The sequence below is a fragment of the Python bivittatus genome, unplaced genomic scaffold (assembly GCF_059951505.1).
Source record: "Python bivittatus isolate LINGU-HERP-01145 unplaced genomic scaffold, Pbiv_v1 ctg000980_np1212, whole genome shotgun sequence".
Classification (NCBI taxonomy): domain Eukaryota; kingdom Metazoa; phylum Chordata; class Lepidosauria; order Squamata; family Pythonidae; genus Python; species Python bivittatus.
In genome coordinates this window covers 29,213,471-29,234,362 of record NW_028277125.1, presented here as the reverse complement: position 1 = coordinate 29,234,362, position 20,892 = coordinate 29,213,471, and the positions used below count along the sequence as shown (strand labels likewise).

General features: G+C 38.9%; 1 protein-coding gene across 1 annotated transcript in view; it reads right to left on the bottom strand.

Moving 5' to 3' along the window:
• Positions 1-490: 490 nt before the first annotated feature.
• Positions 491-20,892, bottom strand: part of SPHKAP (SPHK1 interactor, AKAP domain containing) — a 61,532-nt gene continuing 41,130 nt past the window's right edge. The window contains exons 5-11 of the mRNA XM_088132211.1: positions 16,296-16,551; positions 10,635-14,406; positions 7,848-8,021; positions 6,385-6,471; positions 3,182-3,234; positions 2,910-3,094; positions 491-646 (exon numbers count right to left, since the gene is read on the bottom strand). Of these exons, the coding sequence (XP_087988337.1) occupies positions 503-646; positions 2,910-3,094; positions 3,182-3,234; positions 6,385-6,471; positions 7,848-8,021; positions 10,635-14,406; positions 16,296-16,551 (4,671 nt within the window). The 3' untranslated portion in view covers positions 491-502. The remainder of the gene's footprint in view (positions 647-2,909; positions 3,095-3,181; positions 3,235-6,384; positions 6,472-7,847; positions 8,022-10,634; positions 14,407-16,295; positions 16,552-20,892) is intronic.

Here is a 20,892-nt window from a genome sequence, read left to right as displayed (position 1 = left end):
CGGGAATAGATTGAAAGCATAATTACATAGAATTCATTGATAGACAACTGATACATACTCATTTGTCAAGCAATCTACAGATCACTAGGGCAGTTGAACTATAAATACGAGGTTTTTTAAAAATGATTTTTGTTATTGTGATTCCAGTTGTTAGTTAATACACATAGCTGGCAGATTATGAAAAATGTCTTTTCATTCATATCTTGTAAAAACGTAGTCATTTAAATGCATATCCTATTCTTTTCAAGAGTAATACATTCAAAACTATAAAGTCCCCCATGTAATAACATTTTACTCTGGGTCTTCGCTTCTCTCTTCCTGCCCTCCCCTCCCTCCTCACTTCCCTTCTTTGCACAGCTTTGGAACAGGGTCACGAAGTAGCAGCAGAGTTTATAATTTTCAGCTCAATTGATGTGTTGAGATCTTGAATAAAACAGGTCCACTCACAGATCACTGCCACTTAAATGGATTAAAAATGTAAATAAGGTCTTTAAGAAGGTTTCTATCCTAGTTCAAGAAGCCAATCAAAGAGGCTCAGAGTTGGCTCTCTGCTTTCTTCATGGAGCTTGCAAAACTGTACCACAGCATGAAAGATATCACCCACTTTCCAGCACTTCTGGTGGACAAACTGCACAACATCTAAAAACTGGAAGAAAAAAATAATAATTTTTAGAGAAGGTTTGTTCCCAAGATGTTTCTTCTTTTTCATTTTAAGCCAGGAGATCTACACTAATGCACATTCATTCACAGTTTAATTATTCAAAACAGCTGCACCAAATGTCATGCATGTTTGAGCTGGCCGAAGCAGAGGGTCATTGACTGAAGACTGATGGCCACCACTCATGTCCACTGCACTGATTCACATTTAGCTACTGATCACTCAGCTAGTGATGACCAATGACAAATCAAACAATCCACATGCATTTGTAAGGAATCTCGAGAAGCAGATACTTGCTAGAAATGAAGATACTACTTAAATGCAAACAGTAAAAATAAATGGGATGTACTATTTTTCCTACAGCTGACTTTGGTGAAATTATACCAATGAACTGGGTTGTAGGTCTCTAAAACTGCTCAAATGTCTTTGTCAGTGGAAATTAAATCTAAAACACCCAATACTGAATCTTTATTTCAATCATAGAGCAGCACAAAATCTAGAAAAGTATGTTTTATTCTACTATGCATCAATTGTGCTTTGGTTACTTTGTTTCCTTTACACTTCAGACAGTTGGGAAAAATCTAGCCACATTGCACTGTGCTATGCTACACTACATCATCATATCACACTACTTTTCTTTGGGCTTAAAAATGATTTTCTTTCATCCTCTTGAGTTTTGCAATCAACATCTAATTACTGTTCTCTTTCTCCATTGCTTTCCTGGACTATTTGCTATCAGTGTACGGCATTCTAACCTTAAACACATATTTTAAAGATGTTAAACTAGCAAGTGAATTTCCAAAAGCTATCTTGGAGGCAAGATGTGTTTAATCTTTCTCGCATGTGTTTTAGTAATTGATTCAACTGTTTACAAAGCTGACAGCTGTTTCTATGACAGACAAAAATTGGGCAGTTGTTACTGAATCTGCACTTAAATGATGTATTAAGATTTCCAAATATTTTCCCCCTGAGAATGCTTAACAATATGTCAGCTGTACTGAAGGGCAATTTGATTATTTTTTTAAGATTCAGCAGATCCTAGCATTTCTGCATCTATGCTATTACAGCAATGGTATGCTCCTATTTTTTTATGAGATATTGGTGTATATTGTACAAGCAACTTATTTGCACCATGAACTTTGGACCACAGCTTCTGCAATGCCTTGCCACAGATCATGCTGCTGGCTCTGGAGTGAGTTGGTCCAAGGCTACTGAAGGGCACTAGGCAAGAGGGAGCAGGATATATCTAAAACTTGTACTCCTCACTATGTAAACTATCACTTTACATTTACCTACCTGACCCACGCTGTAAATCTAGTTTACATACATCATTGTGGCTTACAGTTGTGAATGAACAGATTTTTATGGTGGTGGTGGTGGAAATAATTTTCTAAGCAATACTGAGTAGTATGTAAATTGTACTACTGTCAATGTTTGGACTGCTGTTTTGTATGTGCATTAATCAGACAGATTTCAGAACATATGACTCAAGTGTAATGCGCAGGTTTGGATACAAGATGTTTGGCTTTAAATCCCCAGTTATTCCTGGAACCCAAGGTACAGCATTAAGAAGTCATAATCTCTTGACCTTATATCAGAGTGGTTGTGAAGACAAAAGAGATATTTTGTGTAAAAACTACCTTGAGCAGCTTAGAGAAATTATGGGATACAGATGTGACAAATTTACAGTATTTCAATGGCAAAAGCCAATCTTCTTGCAATACAAAACTATAAGAAGATGGCAACAATCCTTAAAATGTTATTGTAACATTTTTTATCTGAAAATAAGATGTTCTTCCCCAAATACTGTAAATTATACCTTACAGTTTTTGGGTTCACTTCAAAGTGCTAGTTCTCATGCTTAAAACCCTTCATGCCTGAACTCCTGGATACCTATAGGGCTATGACTCCTGTCCCATTTATTCTTCTGGAAGGGATTAATGAGAGCTGCCACGTGATATGAAGCCTATGGAGTAGGAATCCACAACATGCCCTCTTTGTAGCTGCCCCCATGCTTGAACAGCTTACTTCCTCAGACCCAGACTGCCTTTAGTCCTCCCTGCCTTTCTCAGATTGTTAAAGACCAGGCTGTTCCACTGAATGGTACACAGGATGCTCTTTTAGGTAGATTATTAACTGGAAGGGGGGGTGTTGCCTATTTTATATATTTTCTTGCTTTGTACATTGTGTTGAGTCCCACAGAAAGGGTGGTATATAAAACAATGGAATCCATCCATCCATCCATCAATACCTTTTCAATTCGGTGTTCCTGAGATTTCTTAAAATAGATCATGGGTATCCCAAGTTCAGATGCGGCAATCCACTGAAGCGTAGCACGCAGTTCTGCATCAGGACATTCTGGTTCCAGGTCCAAGTTTATCACCAAGAGATCCTTCTGCTCATTAGTAGTTTCAACAGACAACCCAGAAGCGCATGCTGAAGAGTGAAAACATGATTTTTATTTCATGAGCCAGTTGCTTATGAAGTAAACCCCCCTGCCTTGTTTTATGATGTATGGATTACCTTGTATCTTTTCTGGTGATTTCTCACAGAAAAGCCTTCCTTCTGTTAAATCACTTAAGAAACAAAAACAAGAAGATAATGTTTACAAAGAACTTTGGCTCAGAACCTACACATTCTTCCATGAATCTGTGATTGCTTCAGATAGAGAAAGAAAAGCCATGGTTTTATTATGAACTATTCTAACAGAAACCTGTTGGTTGAGCAGTGATAGGAATGAGAGATGCTTTTCTTGTGTTTTGCTCCCAGGCTCAGTAACTCCTTGCCAAAGGAGGCACACCTAGCCTCTGTTTAGTTGTTTTCTTCTACCAGACAGGCATTCTGATTCAGATCAGTCTTTGGTAGAGATTTTACTTCCTTTCCTGCCAAAATATTTAAAGAGATGCCCAGCAAACCTAGAGCAAAACTCAATGCAGCCTCAAATCCATGAGTCAGTGCAGTGGGGTGGCAAATGGTCAAGGCAGAAGCTCCTATGCTTACTCAACAGTTTTGGGACCTCAGTCATTAACTCTTTTCCATGCCTTTAACCAAGAAATGCTTATTATGGATTTCAACACTGATTGTTAAGGCAACACTCGATTGTTAAGATTGTTAATTTCTGCTATTCTACACAAAACCTTCTACAAAGGCATCTGCACTGGGCAGAAGTGAAAAGTCATTTAATTAAAATTGATTAATTGAATCCAATATTCAATATTGTGTTCATTAAAAATAAATACAAAAGGTGTTTATTAAAAATAAACACAAATGTGGCTTGGATTGAGATAAATATACCAAAGTTTGCCATGTCATTATAGGCCAGTGGTTCTTAAACTAGGGATAATTTGGGCATGTTGTGGGGTAATGGAGCAATTTGTAATTGTTTGTGAGTCAAAGATCCACTCTGGAATAGCCATTGCTAAGACACTTGCATAAAACAACAGTTTGTTTTTTGTGGGGGTAATGACATTATCCAAAACCAGGAAAAGGGTAATTGAGTCAGAGAGTTTAATAAGCATTGCTATAGGCCATCCATTTATAAATGATACAATTTTCCAGGTATAGTAGACTATATAAGCATATTTCACATACCTTTTCAGACCATTAATGCTTTTAAACTAATGTGATACAAATAAACCCAAACAAGAAAATATATTAAAAATGTGGGCATTGTGTTAATTATCTTTTCATTTTGAACTTAACAACTTCTCTTTCTTCATCTTAAATTAATTGAGTCTGTTCTGAACAAGCCTAAATTGTTGCTAAGAGATATCCTGTGTGAGAGGAATGCAATGCATTACATTTAATATTAATAATTATTAATAATACATGAATAATAGAGGTTGAAATGCAGAGGAGGGAAAGTAGCTGCCCTCAGAATGGAAAACTTGACTGAAGCAGTATAAAGTAGAATTATTACTTCCTAAGATTTGGAAATGATACTTTTGCTGATGTAATCTAAAGTGGTGGTTGTCTTTTGTTTGCAGCAAGATCATCGTGCTGATTTATATTCAGTTTGCAGTCAAGTACGTCTCCAATATCAGTTTCACAGCATCTTTACCAAGCCAGATAGCCCCCATCATATTCCTATGCATCTGATTTTCCTCAGTGAGGAACTTGCAGTTCTCTCTGCTAAATTTCATTTTGTTATTTTCAGCTATTTTTCTCTAATGTATTAAAATTATTTTGAAGTTTTTCCAGAATAGGCTCAGCTATTTACTCAATTTAGTGTCATCTGCAAAATAGGTAAGCATTACTTACCTCTTAATCCACAAAATTACCCAAAGAGGAGGTTATGGATTCTTCTGATTATAAGACTGAATAGGAGGACCTAGCAGACTTTCAGCCTACAGTTTAGAAGACAAGAGGCAGTCAGCCACCTGACTCACCCAGCATAGAGGGCTGCCAGTTCAGAGAGCATGACTCTTCAGGAAGGAGCTTTTAGCAGAGTTAATTAACAATTAGGCAAAACCCAGAACTCTGGCTGTATAAGAGCATGCTTCAAAGCTGCTTCTTTTGTTAGAAACAACTCTCCATTATTGGACCTGCATTCCTCTGGTTTCTTCTGACTTCTTGCCCTGTGAATGGATCTTCAACTTATGACCCCTGGATTGGATATCATGGATGTCTTTGGCTCTAAACTATTGGACTATAATGGACATGCTCTTCTTGATTTTGTTTAAACCTTGGCTACAGTAAGAATTACATGCATGAGATTCTTTCTCTGCGTATCTTTTACTGTTTAATTTACATCCCCTCATTTCCAGTAATCATTTGCTATCTGACTTAGGTCTAAGCTAAAAAGACTGGTGGAAATGTGCTAACTGCCTCCTGCTTGTTTGCCAACCAGCATAATGCAGGACTTGTGGCTAGATAGCTAGCTGTCTGAAATACTTTAGTCTACCAGTAATGGATGAATTGAAATAAGGACTATTTATTGCAAAGCAAGTAACTTAACATTGAGCTATGGCCCAACTTGCCCTTGGACTGAATATTGAAAGGATACATTGACCTCCAACATAAGCCTGAAGACCAAGGGCTACTTCTGTGATCAGCCTAGTTAGTCTCGACTAGCCCCTGCAGTTTTCTTGGCAAAATTTTTGGCAGTGGTTTACTGTTTCCTTCTTCCTAGGGTGGAAAGAGAATGACTGGCCCAAGGTCACCCAGCTGGTTTCATGCCTAAGGTGGGACTAGAACTCATGGTCTCCCAGTTTCTAGCCTCATGCCTTCACCACTACACCAAACTGACTTTCATTTTCATTGTATTATTACAACTTGCATGCTGTCTTGACAATAATTCAAATAGAAGTCTGGGCATCACTCTTCAAAATAAGCAAATGTGTTGGTAGATAAGAACATGTAATTACTGTACCCTTTGATAATAAACTATCAAACTATGATAATGTTTGGGAGGAAAAATACACATGAACTGATATGTGTGCAAATGTATTCAATACACAGGGCACAAAGTTAATTTGCACTTCATAATACATGGTAATATTTATGTGAAAGAGGTGGATATTATTTTTATTAAACAATAATTATCAAACTTGTAATAAGCAACTATAGGGTTATATTGTCACTTGCACGAAACAGCAAATGGAAAGCATCAAGATAAACAATGAAGCTTTGGAAAAGTTTGCCACATTCTACATACTGTGAATGATTTTTGGTTGAAATGAAATGGTGTTTCTGTAGGCCAGATGATCCCTTGAACAGCTACTTACTTAAATGCATAAGAAGATGGCATGTTTTCCTGATAAATTTCCAGATCCATAATGCCAAGACTGCTAGAGGTACTGCTGTTGCCATTGCTGACAATGCAAAAATTTTAGTATTAATGCTAGTCTGCCCCAACATGCACTTGAACACAATGTTAAACCAAAGTGACAGGCAGAACTGCTACTTTTCTGTTTGTCAGAATGAGGGCATGTAGTTCTTGTTTACTCAGCAAACCATTATTAGCAGAACAAAAAATAAGTGGATAAATCAAGTAAACTGATATGGTGACTATACATCTAGTGATGTTATGTATTACTGAAGAAAGAACCAAATCTGAAGTATGTGGTTTGAAATTAAGATGATGACAGCAAAACATCCTTTACAAAGGGTGATTTATGCATGTATATGCACCAATTGAAATTGGCAGCAAAGATATGAGATGCATCATTTAAGAAATATTGCTTTGAAGATGACAGGAGACATGAACATTTGACGATATTGGCTCAGTGATGGTTGTTTTATATATGTTCCAATTATCATTTGATGTTGCAATCACCAAGTAGTTAACAAGTTTATATCAAACTTTAGGTCTGATCACATTATAATCCTATGAAAGCCTTTGAATATCCTTCCAGAAATTCAGAAACCTCTTATAAAATAAGAGGCATCACGGCTTGGCAGCCTGACATCTTATGTCAATCTGCAGCTCCAAATACTTGATTGCTTTAGCAGTAGTGAGCCACATCATGTGAACACTGAAAACAATTAATAGTCCCCTAATACAAATCATCAGTCTTGTTGGACAAATGATCTAAAGTAAAAGCTCAGTGGTAATTATTATTTTTTATGAAAAGTCTTTCAACAAGAATTTATCTACTTTGCTTTGGTATCTGTATCTACCAAAAAAAAAAAAAAGTGAATGAAGAGTAGGATGAAATATTTGTAATATTTGTAAAAGGAATAGATAATCCAAGTTATGTTTTCTTTATAGACTGAGCATCCAGGCCTAATAAAGCTATGTAGATCTATAGATGTCATCCTGAGACTTTGCTTTACTCAGTGATGTAGTAAGACTAGGCTTGACAGCAAAAGAAGGTGCCTTACAATAGTCATTTGTCCTCCAGACTTTTCTACTCAGATGTCTACCCTAATGGTGAATGAGAACTTAATACAGCAGAGGAAAATACAAGTCACCCAAGTAATAGGTGCAATATATGTGTCAGTAATATGGAATGGAAAAAAAATGAGCTTGATTGACTCTAATTAGCTTGTTCCTTAGTGTTTTTCTTATGGAAATAGAAAGCAATTGTTTTGGATGGGGTTACAATTTTTTTGTATGATTTCCAAAGCCGTAATGAGGTCTCCTGGAGCTCAGTATGAAAGCGAGACCTCTTTTTGCAGAATTCATTTTGAGAAAGCCACAAGCCAAACATTTATGCAGTTTATAGCTTGAAGAGCACAAGGTTACCTCATAGATCTCTCGCTGAGTTGCAAATAGCTGCTTGTATCATCAGGATTGTTTGCCAGCTGGCACCAGCTGCTGCACGTGCTCTCTTCACTGCTGCTAAGAGGGACTGGAAACTCTTCCATTGCTTTAGTTTCCACAGAGGCTTCAGATTCAGGGCAACTATACATTGTCAAACTGATTGATAAAAAAAAAGGGAAAAATGCTCCTGATGAAACAAGACTATCCTGTAATTCCTACAGTTGAAAGAATTCCAACTCTTAACACCCTTGTATTAGTCATGGAACCATCATAATCTAAGGCAATTTATACTGCCCTTTTTGAAGATGCATATGTTTCCATATATTTTATCAGAAGAGCTAAAGTGGTATTCTGAATTGTCTCTCGGAAGGAGAGTTGGTCTGGAGTTGGTACCGCTATCCCTCCCATACTCCATTCCTTTCTGGTCCCTGTCAAATCATTCACCTTTTCCATCTGCTGCCGAGCAAAATTAAAGTCCAGTTTGCTTCAGCGATGGGAAACTGGGAGAAAGAACAGCAGATTAGGGAAGGAATGTAATTAAGAATTTTAAGCAATGTGATCTTTCTTGTTAGGTACAGCTGCAACACCTCCATAGTCATTTAACCTCCTTACCCACCATCTGATGTGAGGTGAGTGGTGATCAGACAATGGGACTATTCAATGGCAATGACACAACTTATGAACATTCTCTTTACAGCTGCTTTCCTGGGTGTTTATTCAGATAAATTTTAGGTACCATGCAAGACCTCATTTGCCAAGGCATTAATCAATAAAGCTGTTCAGCTCTTTAAGGTTCAATCTGTATTTTATAGGTGATACTTCTAGTTTTTATTGTACCTGTTTTATTAGCAATTCTTTTTTGTTGTTGTTTTGCTTGCTGTTCTTGGTTTTACTGTTATTCATTTCAAAAAAATGCATAGGAAAGTTGTATATAAATATTTTACCTAATTTAAAAATATGTTTAAAATATTTTCTTAAAGTTAAAGGTGCAGGCCTGGCAATTCTAACAATCTATCCCTGTTCCATGAAAAAATATAAATGTCTTCAGGATCAGCTACCAGTCCTATTGTGTAAGCTGACCAGTGACAATGATGAGGCAAGATTGATAAAGCGGCCAGGATTTTTTTGTGGAATGATAAATTTCTTGTATGTTTACCCATGACTGAAGTAATTTGAGCCATCAATTCTAGCTCGGTTATCTATATGTTTGGGAAACTTCAATCTCCATTGTTAAAAAAGTATTCTGCATGAAAATAAAATGAAGCCATCCTCAAAATATTTTTCTCATCATATGGTTTGCAAAAAAGTTCTACACTGTAGTCTAATTTAAATGGAAAATAACATTTTGTTGCTGCTATTGCTAAATGACTATGAATCAGAAATCTTTGATAATTTACTACAAATTACCCAATCTATAAGTGGATCCTACATTACATCTGCCCACCTCTTCTATTCAGATAGATTCCATATAAATCCCTTGTAGCAGCAATAATGACGTTTGTGAAGCAGAATTGCTACTGGAAAAAGCAATGCTCTCTAATCTGTCTTTGATCCAATACTTTCTCTGACCTTCCAACTCACCTCTTCATTTTTTCCACCAGGGCCCTCCTGCCTGCCTGACTCCTCAAGATTTTCCTTCTGCTCTTTATGCATGAAGATAGGCACTGGCAGCAGTAAGGCAAGGAAGAGGAAAAGATCATAGAAAAAGGACACTTCCTGCTTGATCCTATGGTTGGCAAGCAAGAAACAGCTGCTGTTTATGTGATGAGCAGCCAGGAAAGATATGAGAGGAGGGCTGACACTGTGCACTTACTGCTGTGCTTGGAAAAGGAGGGGCAAGGAGGAGGAGAAGACTGACTCAAGGCAAGTCACTGTGCCGTTCATCTTGATGGCACCAGTATTGGACTGAAAGGAGTCAAAAGGCTGGATTACCACGATTTCTTCCTTCCTGCTTCCTGAGTGTGCAGCAACATGTGCTCTGGTATCCATGCTCAATATTTAGCAGGCTAGCTAGAAATCAGGTAGCTACCAAGAAACCAAACTGTTTTATTTTTTTACTTCTTCATCCTGTTTCTTGGATTTTCTCCCCTATTTTCATCCTTTTTTCCCCCCGTATCTATTTCTTCCTCCTTGCCTGATCTCCAAGCCATTCAAGCTAATTATCCCCTTTCTTCTATCCCTTCATCCAATTAGCTGTTTTCATCCTCTTGCTTCGTACTTCTAGGGTTAACTTTTGTAGCCTCCCCCCCACCCCACATTTTCTCCTTCCATACCATCATGATTGCCGGTTTGGTGGATGATTGAACTAGGCTGCCTACAATTCCCCAACATTCTGCATGCAATATTCTGTGTTGCCATTGTGGTAAATGTACAATGATTGAAAGTGAGTTGCTTTTCCTGTTTTCTGAGTCACTTTGTTATGGCTAAGAAGGAATGTGTGATGATATATGTATGTGTATAAGATAAATCAGAGTAGAGAGTGCTATGAAAGAGCAAATCATGAGTAGTTATTTAAAATCTATTAAGAGTATTGAATTATGTAAATATACCTCATTTTCCATTGTTAATTTTCTTGAACCCACCCTCTTTTTTTTGTCACGACTCCACCTGCCATTTTGGAGCATGTCCCAAACACACTCTGGGCTTAATCAAAGTTGAAAGATTTGCAAGACTGCTTCTTTATTTCTTTACATCTTGCCTTCCTGGTGGGGCACTACTAGTTTGTCTGCCACAGAGCCTTATGTTCTGCATTTGGGGAATGAAACTTACCCATGGCTTTTTGAGGAAATTAGCTGTTGTCCTGAATCTGCATCTACGGGTTTTCCTTTGATTAGATTTTCTCTTGTTTTCCCAGAGGTAACGTGAACTTCATTTAAAGGCTCTGAGGCATCATCAAGGTCTTGTCTTTGATCTGTTTCGATCTGGATTAAAGGCACTTCCCTTAGGCAAGAAGAAGAGCTTGTGTGTTTTATAGAGAACAATCCAGGGAATGAGGCCTGCTGTTCTTTCTCATCTAAATTTATTCTGTCTCCAAATGGTTTAGAGTTGTTTTGCATCCCTTCTGGGATATGGCTGCTTTCTGTGACGTGATCTTTCTTTGTGGAATCTTGCTGGATGGCAATTAAAGTTTTCCCACTTTCAACAATATTTGCAGCAAGCCTGTGTGCATATTGCTGAACATGTGGTGGAGAGTCATAAGGATGTTGGTTAGGCTCTGCAACCTCCCCACTGTCTACAATTATTTTGTTCTTGCACATCAGAGCTTTGATGGAGTTTGCCCAGGTCTCATGAATGAGCATGTCAGTTACCTGGTCAGTCCTACATCTTTGGTACAGGTAAGAATCTGATTTACAGAGCCCTGAAGAGGATGCTGTGCTGACTGGATATACACTTAAGGAATCACGGTGGCTACTACGAGAAAAACCATCTAACGAATTTGCTTTAATGGGCATATTTACTGTTAGCCTAGATGTTGAGGATCTGCTGTCAGGGACTGAAGACTGCCTGAAACAAAAAGATGATCGTTGGGAGGGAAGTAATAAGCTGCTGCTCCATTCGTTTGCATTCTTAGCAGAATATACTTTTTCTTTTTGTTCTTTTTCAATTTCCCTTAACATATATCTATAAAACTCTTCTGTTATGCTTTCTGTGCTTGACTGTTTTGATGGGCAACTTGGCCTTACGTTGAGGTGGCCATTCCTTTTGGTGACTTGTTGCAGTGCAGAGGTTATAATGCTATTTGCATTTTTCCCAGCATAGTAGTCAAGTAATAAATCAAACTCTCGGCCTTCAGTTTCCATCTGGTTGACCATAAATCTTGAAAACTCCTCTGTAATGCTTTCACAACTGGACTGCTTGGAGACTGAACTAGTCCTGCTTATTGGCTGCCCTAAAGTATTTATGAGAGCCAAAGTATTTGCAGACCCTTTAGAATCCAAGTCCTCCTCAGGAATGCTTTCACAGCTGGATGCATTGACTCTATTCCATCTGTCACAATGAAGCCTATTTCGAGGATGGTTTGGACTCTGCCACACATTATCAGCCACAGAGAATTCAGCTAAATTCATAATTTTAGCAGCTGCTTCATTTGCAAAGTTATTGCTCAAATCAAGGGTGTCATCAAGGTTAATGGAGTCATCTACTACCCTATTCATAAGCCATTCTTTTAGTTCAGGGTGTTCATCTGTTTTTCTTTTGATCTCACTAAGTCTAGGTGGCCTATGTTTTCTCACAGTTGATCCACTAGACTGGGTTTCCTTTTTCCTTTTGATAGATCGGCATGGCAAAGCCTGGGGCATCAAATAATCACTTCCTCTTTTCCATGCGCAGAACCAAGGCTGCTTGCCATTTGAATTATCAAGGCAAATGGCAGCAATTTCTGTTGCCATGGAAACCACTGTTTCTGCCAATTCTTCTGCAAAATCTGCTAGGCAGTATTTATCTGCTGGATGCTTCAAGTATACCAGAGGTCGGGTAGGCAGAAAACCTTGATTATCCAAGAAAGGCACACTAAGCTGGCTTTCATTGTGCCATACTGCATCACATGTGTACTTTTCATGATTTTCTGTCATTACGGAGACATTGGGAGTTTGAAATTCTTGAAAGCTGTGTCTGCATTCACTGCCTGGTGTCAAGTTTTCTCTGCCACTAAATGGACAGAGTTCTGTCTTCATGTGATTGCTATTAGGATTTGTGGGTCTGCAACATTCTTTTGTGATTCTTTTCAAATACCTTTTCTTGGAAGATGTTTTTCTGCAGGGTGAACTCTGAGCATTGACTGTAGATAGTGAATCTACACAGAGTGTGGCAGATTCCAAGGCGTTTGGCCCAATTTCCCCTTTGACGTTGTTCATCAAATTTGTCATGAACACATCATCCTTGTCATGGAAGGTACTACTAAGCTTATTATTGTAGCAGCTTGAGGACTGATGCAATACATCCTTTGTTGCATCTTTTGGTTCCATTACCTGTTTGCTAAGATTATCTACAATGCAAATATTTGAACATTCATTAAGTTGTGCAATGTCATTCATTTTCTTGCAAGTGAAGTATAATACATTAAATAGCAGCTGATTTGCAGTTGCAGTAAAAACATCTTGTGTGCTTTCTGAGCATGCATCTATGTTCATTTCTGAGCATAGCTGCTTCTTTTTAACTTCTTCCACAGAATGCCTGAGAATAATATTGGACAAATTCTGAGCAAGTTCATCAACAATGACCTCATCCAGAAGGGGGGCTGAGGGCTTCATTGCAGCCTGAACAATTTTTCCATTTACAGACTCCATAAATTCTCCTATAGTTCTGTATGCATCAGGTCTGGTTAATACTAGAGATGCCTCTTTGAGCAAGGCTTGTGCAATGCTATTGTTCAGATTCTCCATGGTGCTCCCAATGGCTATGCTACAATGGAGCGTAACAGCTGCTGATGTCTCAGCTGCAGATAAGAGTCCACCTGAAGTTACAGGATACTCATCTTTCTTTTCACCAAGTCCATGAGCAGCAACTACATTTGCCACCTGAGCCATATCTGAAAGGGCAGGTGGAAATGAGTAATCCACAGAGATACAATTACTATTGGCACTTTGGGAATTTTTTTCCTCCAGTTCTTCATGATCACCCACAGTCACTGTAGAGGTCATGGATTCCTGTTCGTTGAACTTTTCTGCAGCATGTGGACTTGAAATGGTACCAATGACAGTAGCTGCACAGGCCAAGGCTACTTCCAAAGTACTCTGAGTACTTTCACTGGGACTATTGTCTTGGAACCAATCTGCAGCATCAGAAGAATGTTCAACTTCAGACCAAGGATGCAAGTTTGGGAAGTTAGACCCAGGCCACTCAGACACATTATCAGAACCATCTGGACTCTGAACAATAACAATTTTTGGAAGTACATTCCATGACCGGCATGCCATCTCATTCTGTGTTGCATGTACTGTTGAAGTTAAGGAGTTGCTGACAGAGATGCTGAGGGCAGTTTCTTTGGTAAACGTTGACTGAGACAATCTAATGAATGCATCTTGCAGGACAGACTCTGCCAAATTTGTTGCAAACTGACCTGTAGGAGCTTGATCATTTTGAATGAGAGGGTGAGGTGTTCTTTCAACTCTACAGTCTAACATGTCCAAATGACTTTTTTGTCCTGCAGTTATATCATCCAATAAAATCATTTCCTCCTTAGTTGTTATGGTCAAAGATACATTTTCTGATCTGTCAGAGTTGTTATCACTTTTGAAAAAGTCTTTCTGATCATCAGCACTAGAGAGTGGCTTAAATTTCCCAGCTGTAGTATACTTTCCAACTTTCCAATTAAGCTGCTTAATGGTTTCATCTACAGTTTGTATAACATTGTCTTCAGCTTCACTATTATATTCTTCTTCAGATGACCCTGAAGTTCCAGAAGCCGTGCTTTCATGACTAATGCAGCTACTTTTCAGAAAAAAGGGCAATTGGGCCTTTTTGCAATGCAAGTCTTCACAATCTTCCTCTCTGTACTTTTTGAATTCACCTGCAAGTTCTATGGCACTCAGATTTTCTTCACCTGGAAAAGGGAAACAATACATTAACTTGTGAAAACAGTCAGTCTCCTGAACAGTGGGCATTTCCAAGTATGATGAAAAGGAGAGAAAATCACCTTGTAAAATTATCAAATATCTCTCTCATGGATGATATTTTGAATGGTACTTAATAACATGCGGGTTTTTAAAAATCTCCTTTTATGTTGCATTTAAAAGATATGCATGAATGAACACTGAACATAATCTATTCTTGGGCACAACAGACTGTTAAGAATTTATATCCAGACCTCTAGATTGCAGGCATTGATATCAGGCAGCAGTGATATAGGAAGATGCTGGAGGTAGGTAATCACTTTAGTGCCAACAGTAAAGGCAACTGTCCATACTGCGTGGGAAAAGGCAGTGGTAAACCACTCCTGTATTTTCCCAAGAAAACCACATGGATACACAATATAAAGTGATAGCCAATATACTGCAGATGATGGCCCCCTCAGCTAGGATAGCACCACACAGCACCACACATAGCTAATCTGGAGCACCACAAAGAGGGCCACAGATTATAGGAGGTCAGTCTACATTCCAATACCAAAGAAAAGAGACTTAATAGAATGTGTAAACTATTGCGCAGTACCCTTAATTTCACATGCTAATAAGATAATGTCTAGGATCATCCAATGCAGATTAGACCCCAACATGCAAAGGGAATGTCAGATGTTCAAACTGGTTTTAGAAAAGGCCAAGAAACATGGGACATTATTCCTAATGCACACAACTGAGAAAGCTGAAGAATAACAAAAAGAAGTCAATACATGCTTCATTGATTGTAAAAAGGCCTTTGATTGTGTGACCATGTCAAGCTAAGTAATGTTCTCAGGAAAATGGGAATCCTAGAACATCTCACTGTCCTCATGCCAAACCTATACATAGGACCACAGTACAGACAGAGCTTGGCAAAACAGACTGGCTCCAGGTCAGTAAAGGAATGTGACAAGGATGTATATTCTCTCCTCATTTATTCACTCTATATGCTGAATATATATTGATGGAAGCTGGTTTGGAGGAGAATGAGCATTGTTTTAAAATTGGAGGAAGAAATATCAGTAACATGCACTATGCTGATGGGACAACTCTGATAGCTGAAAATACAAATGATCTGCAAGCTTTAATAATGAAACTCAAGGAGCACAATGAAAAAATGGAACTAAGATTAAACATAATGAAGACCATATGAATGACAACAACCAGTTTTAGAATTGAAAATGAAGATACTGAAGTGGTGAATAGCTTCTGCTTTTTAGGATCTTGTATCAACAGAAAACAACAGTCAAGAAATATGCCACAGACCGGATGATAGATAGCAGTGAAGGCCTTGGAAAAGATATTCAGATGCAGTGACATGTCTATACCTACAAAGATTAGAATTGTGCAGGCAATGGTTTTCTCTGTGACATTCTAAAGAAGTAAATGTTGGAGGACAGAAAGAGTATTGACACTTTTGAACTTTGGTGCTGGAGAAGATTCTTGAGAATATGGTTAGCCAAGAAAACAAGGAAATGAGACATAGAACAAATCAATCCAGAGTTCTCACCCAAGGCACAAATTACCGGACTCAAAATGTCATACCCTGGGCACTTTATGTGAAGACCTAGTTTTCTTGAAAGATCTCTAATTTTGGGAAAGGTGATAGGAAGGAGAAGAGGATGACCAGGAGCAAGGAGGACACTCAACTATAGCAGTCATAGCTGCACTGTTGGAAGATCTGAAAGGCTAGGCTGGGGATAGATAATGGTGGAGAAGGTTTATCTATATGGCCACTAAAAATGGATACCAACTTGATGGCACATGATCAGTCAATCACCTGCTGCTGGGTAACACAAACTTATGAATTTATACTCAGGCCCCTAGATGTTACCTTGTTTATATTCATCATCCTCATCCTCATCTTCAAAGTGTTCTGATGCTGTGAGAAAATCTTCTTCTATTGAAGATACAGAGCAGTTAGTATCATCATCTGGCTTCAAGCTGCCAGCCTCTATATGCAGCTGCTTCTCCTGAACGAGCTCCAGGCCAATCAGAAACTTGTTTATTTCAAAGATGATGCAGCTTGTGTTCTTCCTTCTGTTTCCCCTTGCACATTGAACAAGACAGACATCTGCCAGCCAAGAACACTAGGGGGACGAGGGGAGGAAGGAGACAACACACAAGAGTTATGCAAATAAGAGATAAATATTTAATTTTCTTTTGTATTGTGCTTGTAATTTGATTTTAACTGATTTTATGATTGCTTGCCACCCAGAGTCACTTGTTTGAGATGGGTGGACATACAAATTGAATGAATGAATGAATGAATGAATGAATGAATGAATGAACAAATCAATCAATCAATCAATCAAAGTAACGAATATTTTATTCATTTTTTCACATTCTCAAGGTATTTCTAAGGTAAAAATATCACATTCATAAAATTTATAAGATGCTATAACTACTGTGCTTGAAGGCTACAATCATAAACAGGAGTATGTTCTACTGAACATATGCACCACATAAATAGCCAATATATTCACATTACATATGCTTGCATGAGTTTGTTAAACCTTATGTCAAATTCTGTTTCTCTACCTACTCCCATATTCACTTTATGTTTCAAGGTCAAATGATATTATGAAATTTGAAAGAGGACAGCATCTTAGAATCAAATAACGCTGCCTGGAATAGGAGTCTGATTCAAAGTACATTTGAAAAGAGACTGTATGTTAAAAATGCGTGGCTTCAGTGGTTCATGAAAACATTGCATGGCTTCAGCAGTTCATCAGCTTGGGGAAGGGGAACACTGTCTGCCATTTTTAGTAATAGGCAGCCCGTTCGTAAGTACGAATTGTCCTTAAGTCAGATGTTCTTAACCCAGAGACTGCCTGTATACTCTGCCAGGCAGAGTTAGCCCTGATACAGTCCCAGTGATAAATTTGTTGTTTAGTCGTTAAGTTGTGTCCGACTCTCCGTGACCCCATGAACCATATTGCGCCAGGCCTTCCTGTCCTTCACTGCCTCCCTGAGTTTGCTCAGTTTCATGCTCATTGCTTCAGTGATGCTATCTAACCATCTCATCCTCTGCCATCCTCTTCTCCTTTTGCCTTCAATCTTTCCCAGCATCAGGGTCTTCTCCAAAGAGATCTCTCTTCGCATTAGGTGACCAAAGTATCTGAGCTTGAGCTTCATCATCGATCCTTCCAATGAGCAATCAGGGTTGATTTCCTTTAAGACTGACTGGTTTGACCTCCTAGCAGTCCAGGGGACTCTCAAGAGTCTTCTCCAGCACCACAGTTCAAAGGCATCAATTCTTCGGCGCTCAGCCTTCTTTATGGTCCAGCTCTCACAGCCATACATTACTACTGGAAAAACCATAGCTTTGACTATGCGGATCTTTGTCGGCAAGGTGACGTCTCTGCTTTTTAATATGCTATCTAGGCTTGCCATAGCTTTCCTCCCAAGGAGCAAGCGTCTTTTAATTTCATGGCTGCAGTCTCTGTCTGCGGTGATCTTGGAGCCCAAATAAATGAAGTCTCTTACTGCTTCCATTTCTACCCCTTCTATTTGCCAGGAATTGATGGGTCCAGATCCCATGATCTTAGTTTTTTTAATGTTGAGTTTCAAGCCAGCTTTCACACTCTCCTCTTTCACCCTCATCAAGAGGCTCTTTAGTTCTTCTTCACTTTCTGCCATTAGGGTGGTATCGTCTGCATATCTGAGGTTGTTGATGATTCTCCCTGCAATCTTAATTCCGGCTTGTGATTCTTCCAGCCTGGCATTTCTCATGATGTACTCTGCATATAGGTTAAATAAGCAGGGTGACAGTATACAGCTTTGTCGTACACCTTTCCCTATTTTGAACCAATCGGTTGTTCCATGACCGGTTCTAACTGTTGCTTCTTGGCCCGCATACAGATTTCTCAGGAAACAGGTAAGGTGGTCTGGTACTTCCATCTCTTTAAGAATTTGCCACAGTTTGTTGTGATCCACACAATCAAAGGCTTTTTCATAGTCAATGAAGCAGAAGTAGATATTTTTCTGGAACTCTTGTGCTTTCTCCATGATCCAGCGAATGTTGGCGATTTGATCTCCACAGCTATTTGTAAAGCCTCATCAGACAGCCATTTTGCTTTCTTGCATTTCTTTTTCTTTGGGATGGTTTTAGTTGCTGCCTCCTGTACAATGTTACAGACCTCCGTCCATAGTTCTTCAGGCACTCTGTCTACCAAATCTAACCCTCTAAATCTATTCATCACCTTCATGTGTACTCACAAGGAATATGAACTAAGTCATACCTGAGTGGTCTAGTGGTTTTCCCTACATTCTTCAATTTAAGCCTAAATTTTGCAGTAAGAAGCTCATGATCTGAGCCACAGTCAGCTCCTGGTCTTGTTTTTGCTGTCTGTATAGAGCTTCTCCATCTTTGGCTGCAAAGTATATAATCAATCTGGTTTCGGTATTGACCATCTGGTGATGTCCATGTGTAGAGTCGTCTCTTGTGTTGTTGGAAAAGGGTGTTTGCTATGACCAGCTTGTTCTCTTGGCAGAACTCTATTAGCCTTTGCCCTGCTTCATTTTGTACCCCAAGGCCAAACTTGCCTGTTATTCCGATTACTCCTTGACTTCCTACTTTAGCATTCCAATCCCCTATGATGAAAAGGACATCTTTTTTGGTGCTAGTTCTAGAAGGTGTTGTAGGTCTTCATAGAAGCGGTCAACTTCAGCTTCTTCGGCATCAGTGGTTGGGGCATAGACTTGGATGACTGTGATATTGAATGGTTTGCCTTGGATACGCACTGAGATCATTCTGTCATTTTTGAGGTTGTACCCCATTACTGCCTTTCCCACTCTCTTATTGACTATGAGTGCAACTCCATTTCTTCTAAGGGTTTCTTGCCCACAGTAGTAGATATAATGGTCACCCGAATTAAATTCACCCATTCCCGTCCATTTCAGTTCGCTGATTCCCAAGATGTCGATGTTCAATCTTGTCATCTCATGTTTGACCACATCCAGCTTGCCTTGGTTCATAGATCTTACATTCCAGGTACCTATACAATATTGTTCTTTACAGCATCGGACCTTCTTTTCGCTTCCAGATACATCCACAGCTGAATGTCCTTTCGGCTTTGGCCCAGCCGCTTCACTCTTTCTGGAGCTACTTGGAATTGCCCTCCGCTCTTCCCCAGTAGCATATTGGACACCTTCCGACCTGAGGGGCTCATCTTCCGGCATCATATCTTTTAGCCTTTTAACATTGTCCATGGGGTTTTCTTGGCAAGGATACTGGAGTGGGTTGCCATTTCCTTCTCCAGTGGAGCACATTTTGTCAGAACTCTGTCATGACCTGCCCGTCTTGGGTGGCCCTGCACGGTTATAGCTCATGGCTTCACTGAGTTACGCAAGCCCCTTCGCCACAACAAGGCAGTGATCCATGGGAGTGATAAATAAGAGAGCCATTTAATTTTCATCCAATTAAATCTCTCTTTTGATAGTATTTACATGGGTATCAATGGCTGGATGAGAGCCTATGATTATAAATACCCTGAAAAATGTCTATAGTGGATTAATTTGAACACTTAAAGAAATGCAAACAGTGACATGGTCTGGGGACATTGCCAACCATGGCTACAAATTGGCTGCCCACCTATTTTCTGTGGGTAAGTGGCACTACCTGGTGTTTGTCCTTACAGAGGACAATTAGAGCCAGAAGATTGAATCTAATATTTTTATTTCATGAAAAGAGACTTGCACTCACAATGGGACCCCTCCTGCTCATGAAAGGATCTTTTATGTGAGAACAAACCTCATTCCATGAATGTAAGCTCCTTCCATTCATGAAATTAAAACTTTTAATGCGATCAAAAATCTGTTTTATTAGAAATTGCCTAGATAAGAATTCTTAAAGCATATGTGTGTGTCTGTGTGTATCTACCTACCTACCTACCTACATACCTACATCGGCTTCAGCAGCAACCAGGTTTAGAATAAAGTTCATTCAGACCAAATCCCATTATGTTTAACCATGCTTACATCAACAAAAAACATGCATAGTGTCCTCATGGTGCCCTCTGTAAGTATTTAAGGGTATTAGGAACACAATATTGTAGTGCAGTCATATGCAAGTTGATTTTGTGTCTTCAATTCAAGGGAATTGCATACAATTTAAATCCCAAGGCATTGGTTTGATTAAACTGATCAGCCATTGATCACACATATAGGCTAACTACCCACCCCTACTCATATAGATACCCTGTAATCCTATATTTGTCTGTTCAATACTAAGTTCCCTTGTGTTACATGAGACATACTCTCATGTACATGGGTATAGGACTATTGCAGCCTTATTTTATTTGCATACCTACACATACATGAGCATCTCTGACTACTAGTTGGCTAGTGTACACCTCTCTAAGTTTTCTGCATTTAGTTCTGAAATATCCACCAGAGCATGAAGACATTTCTAAAAGTTAATTTGAAGT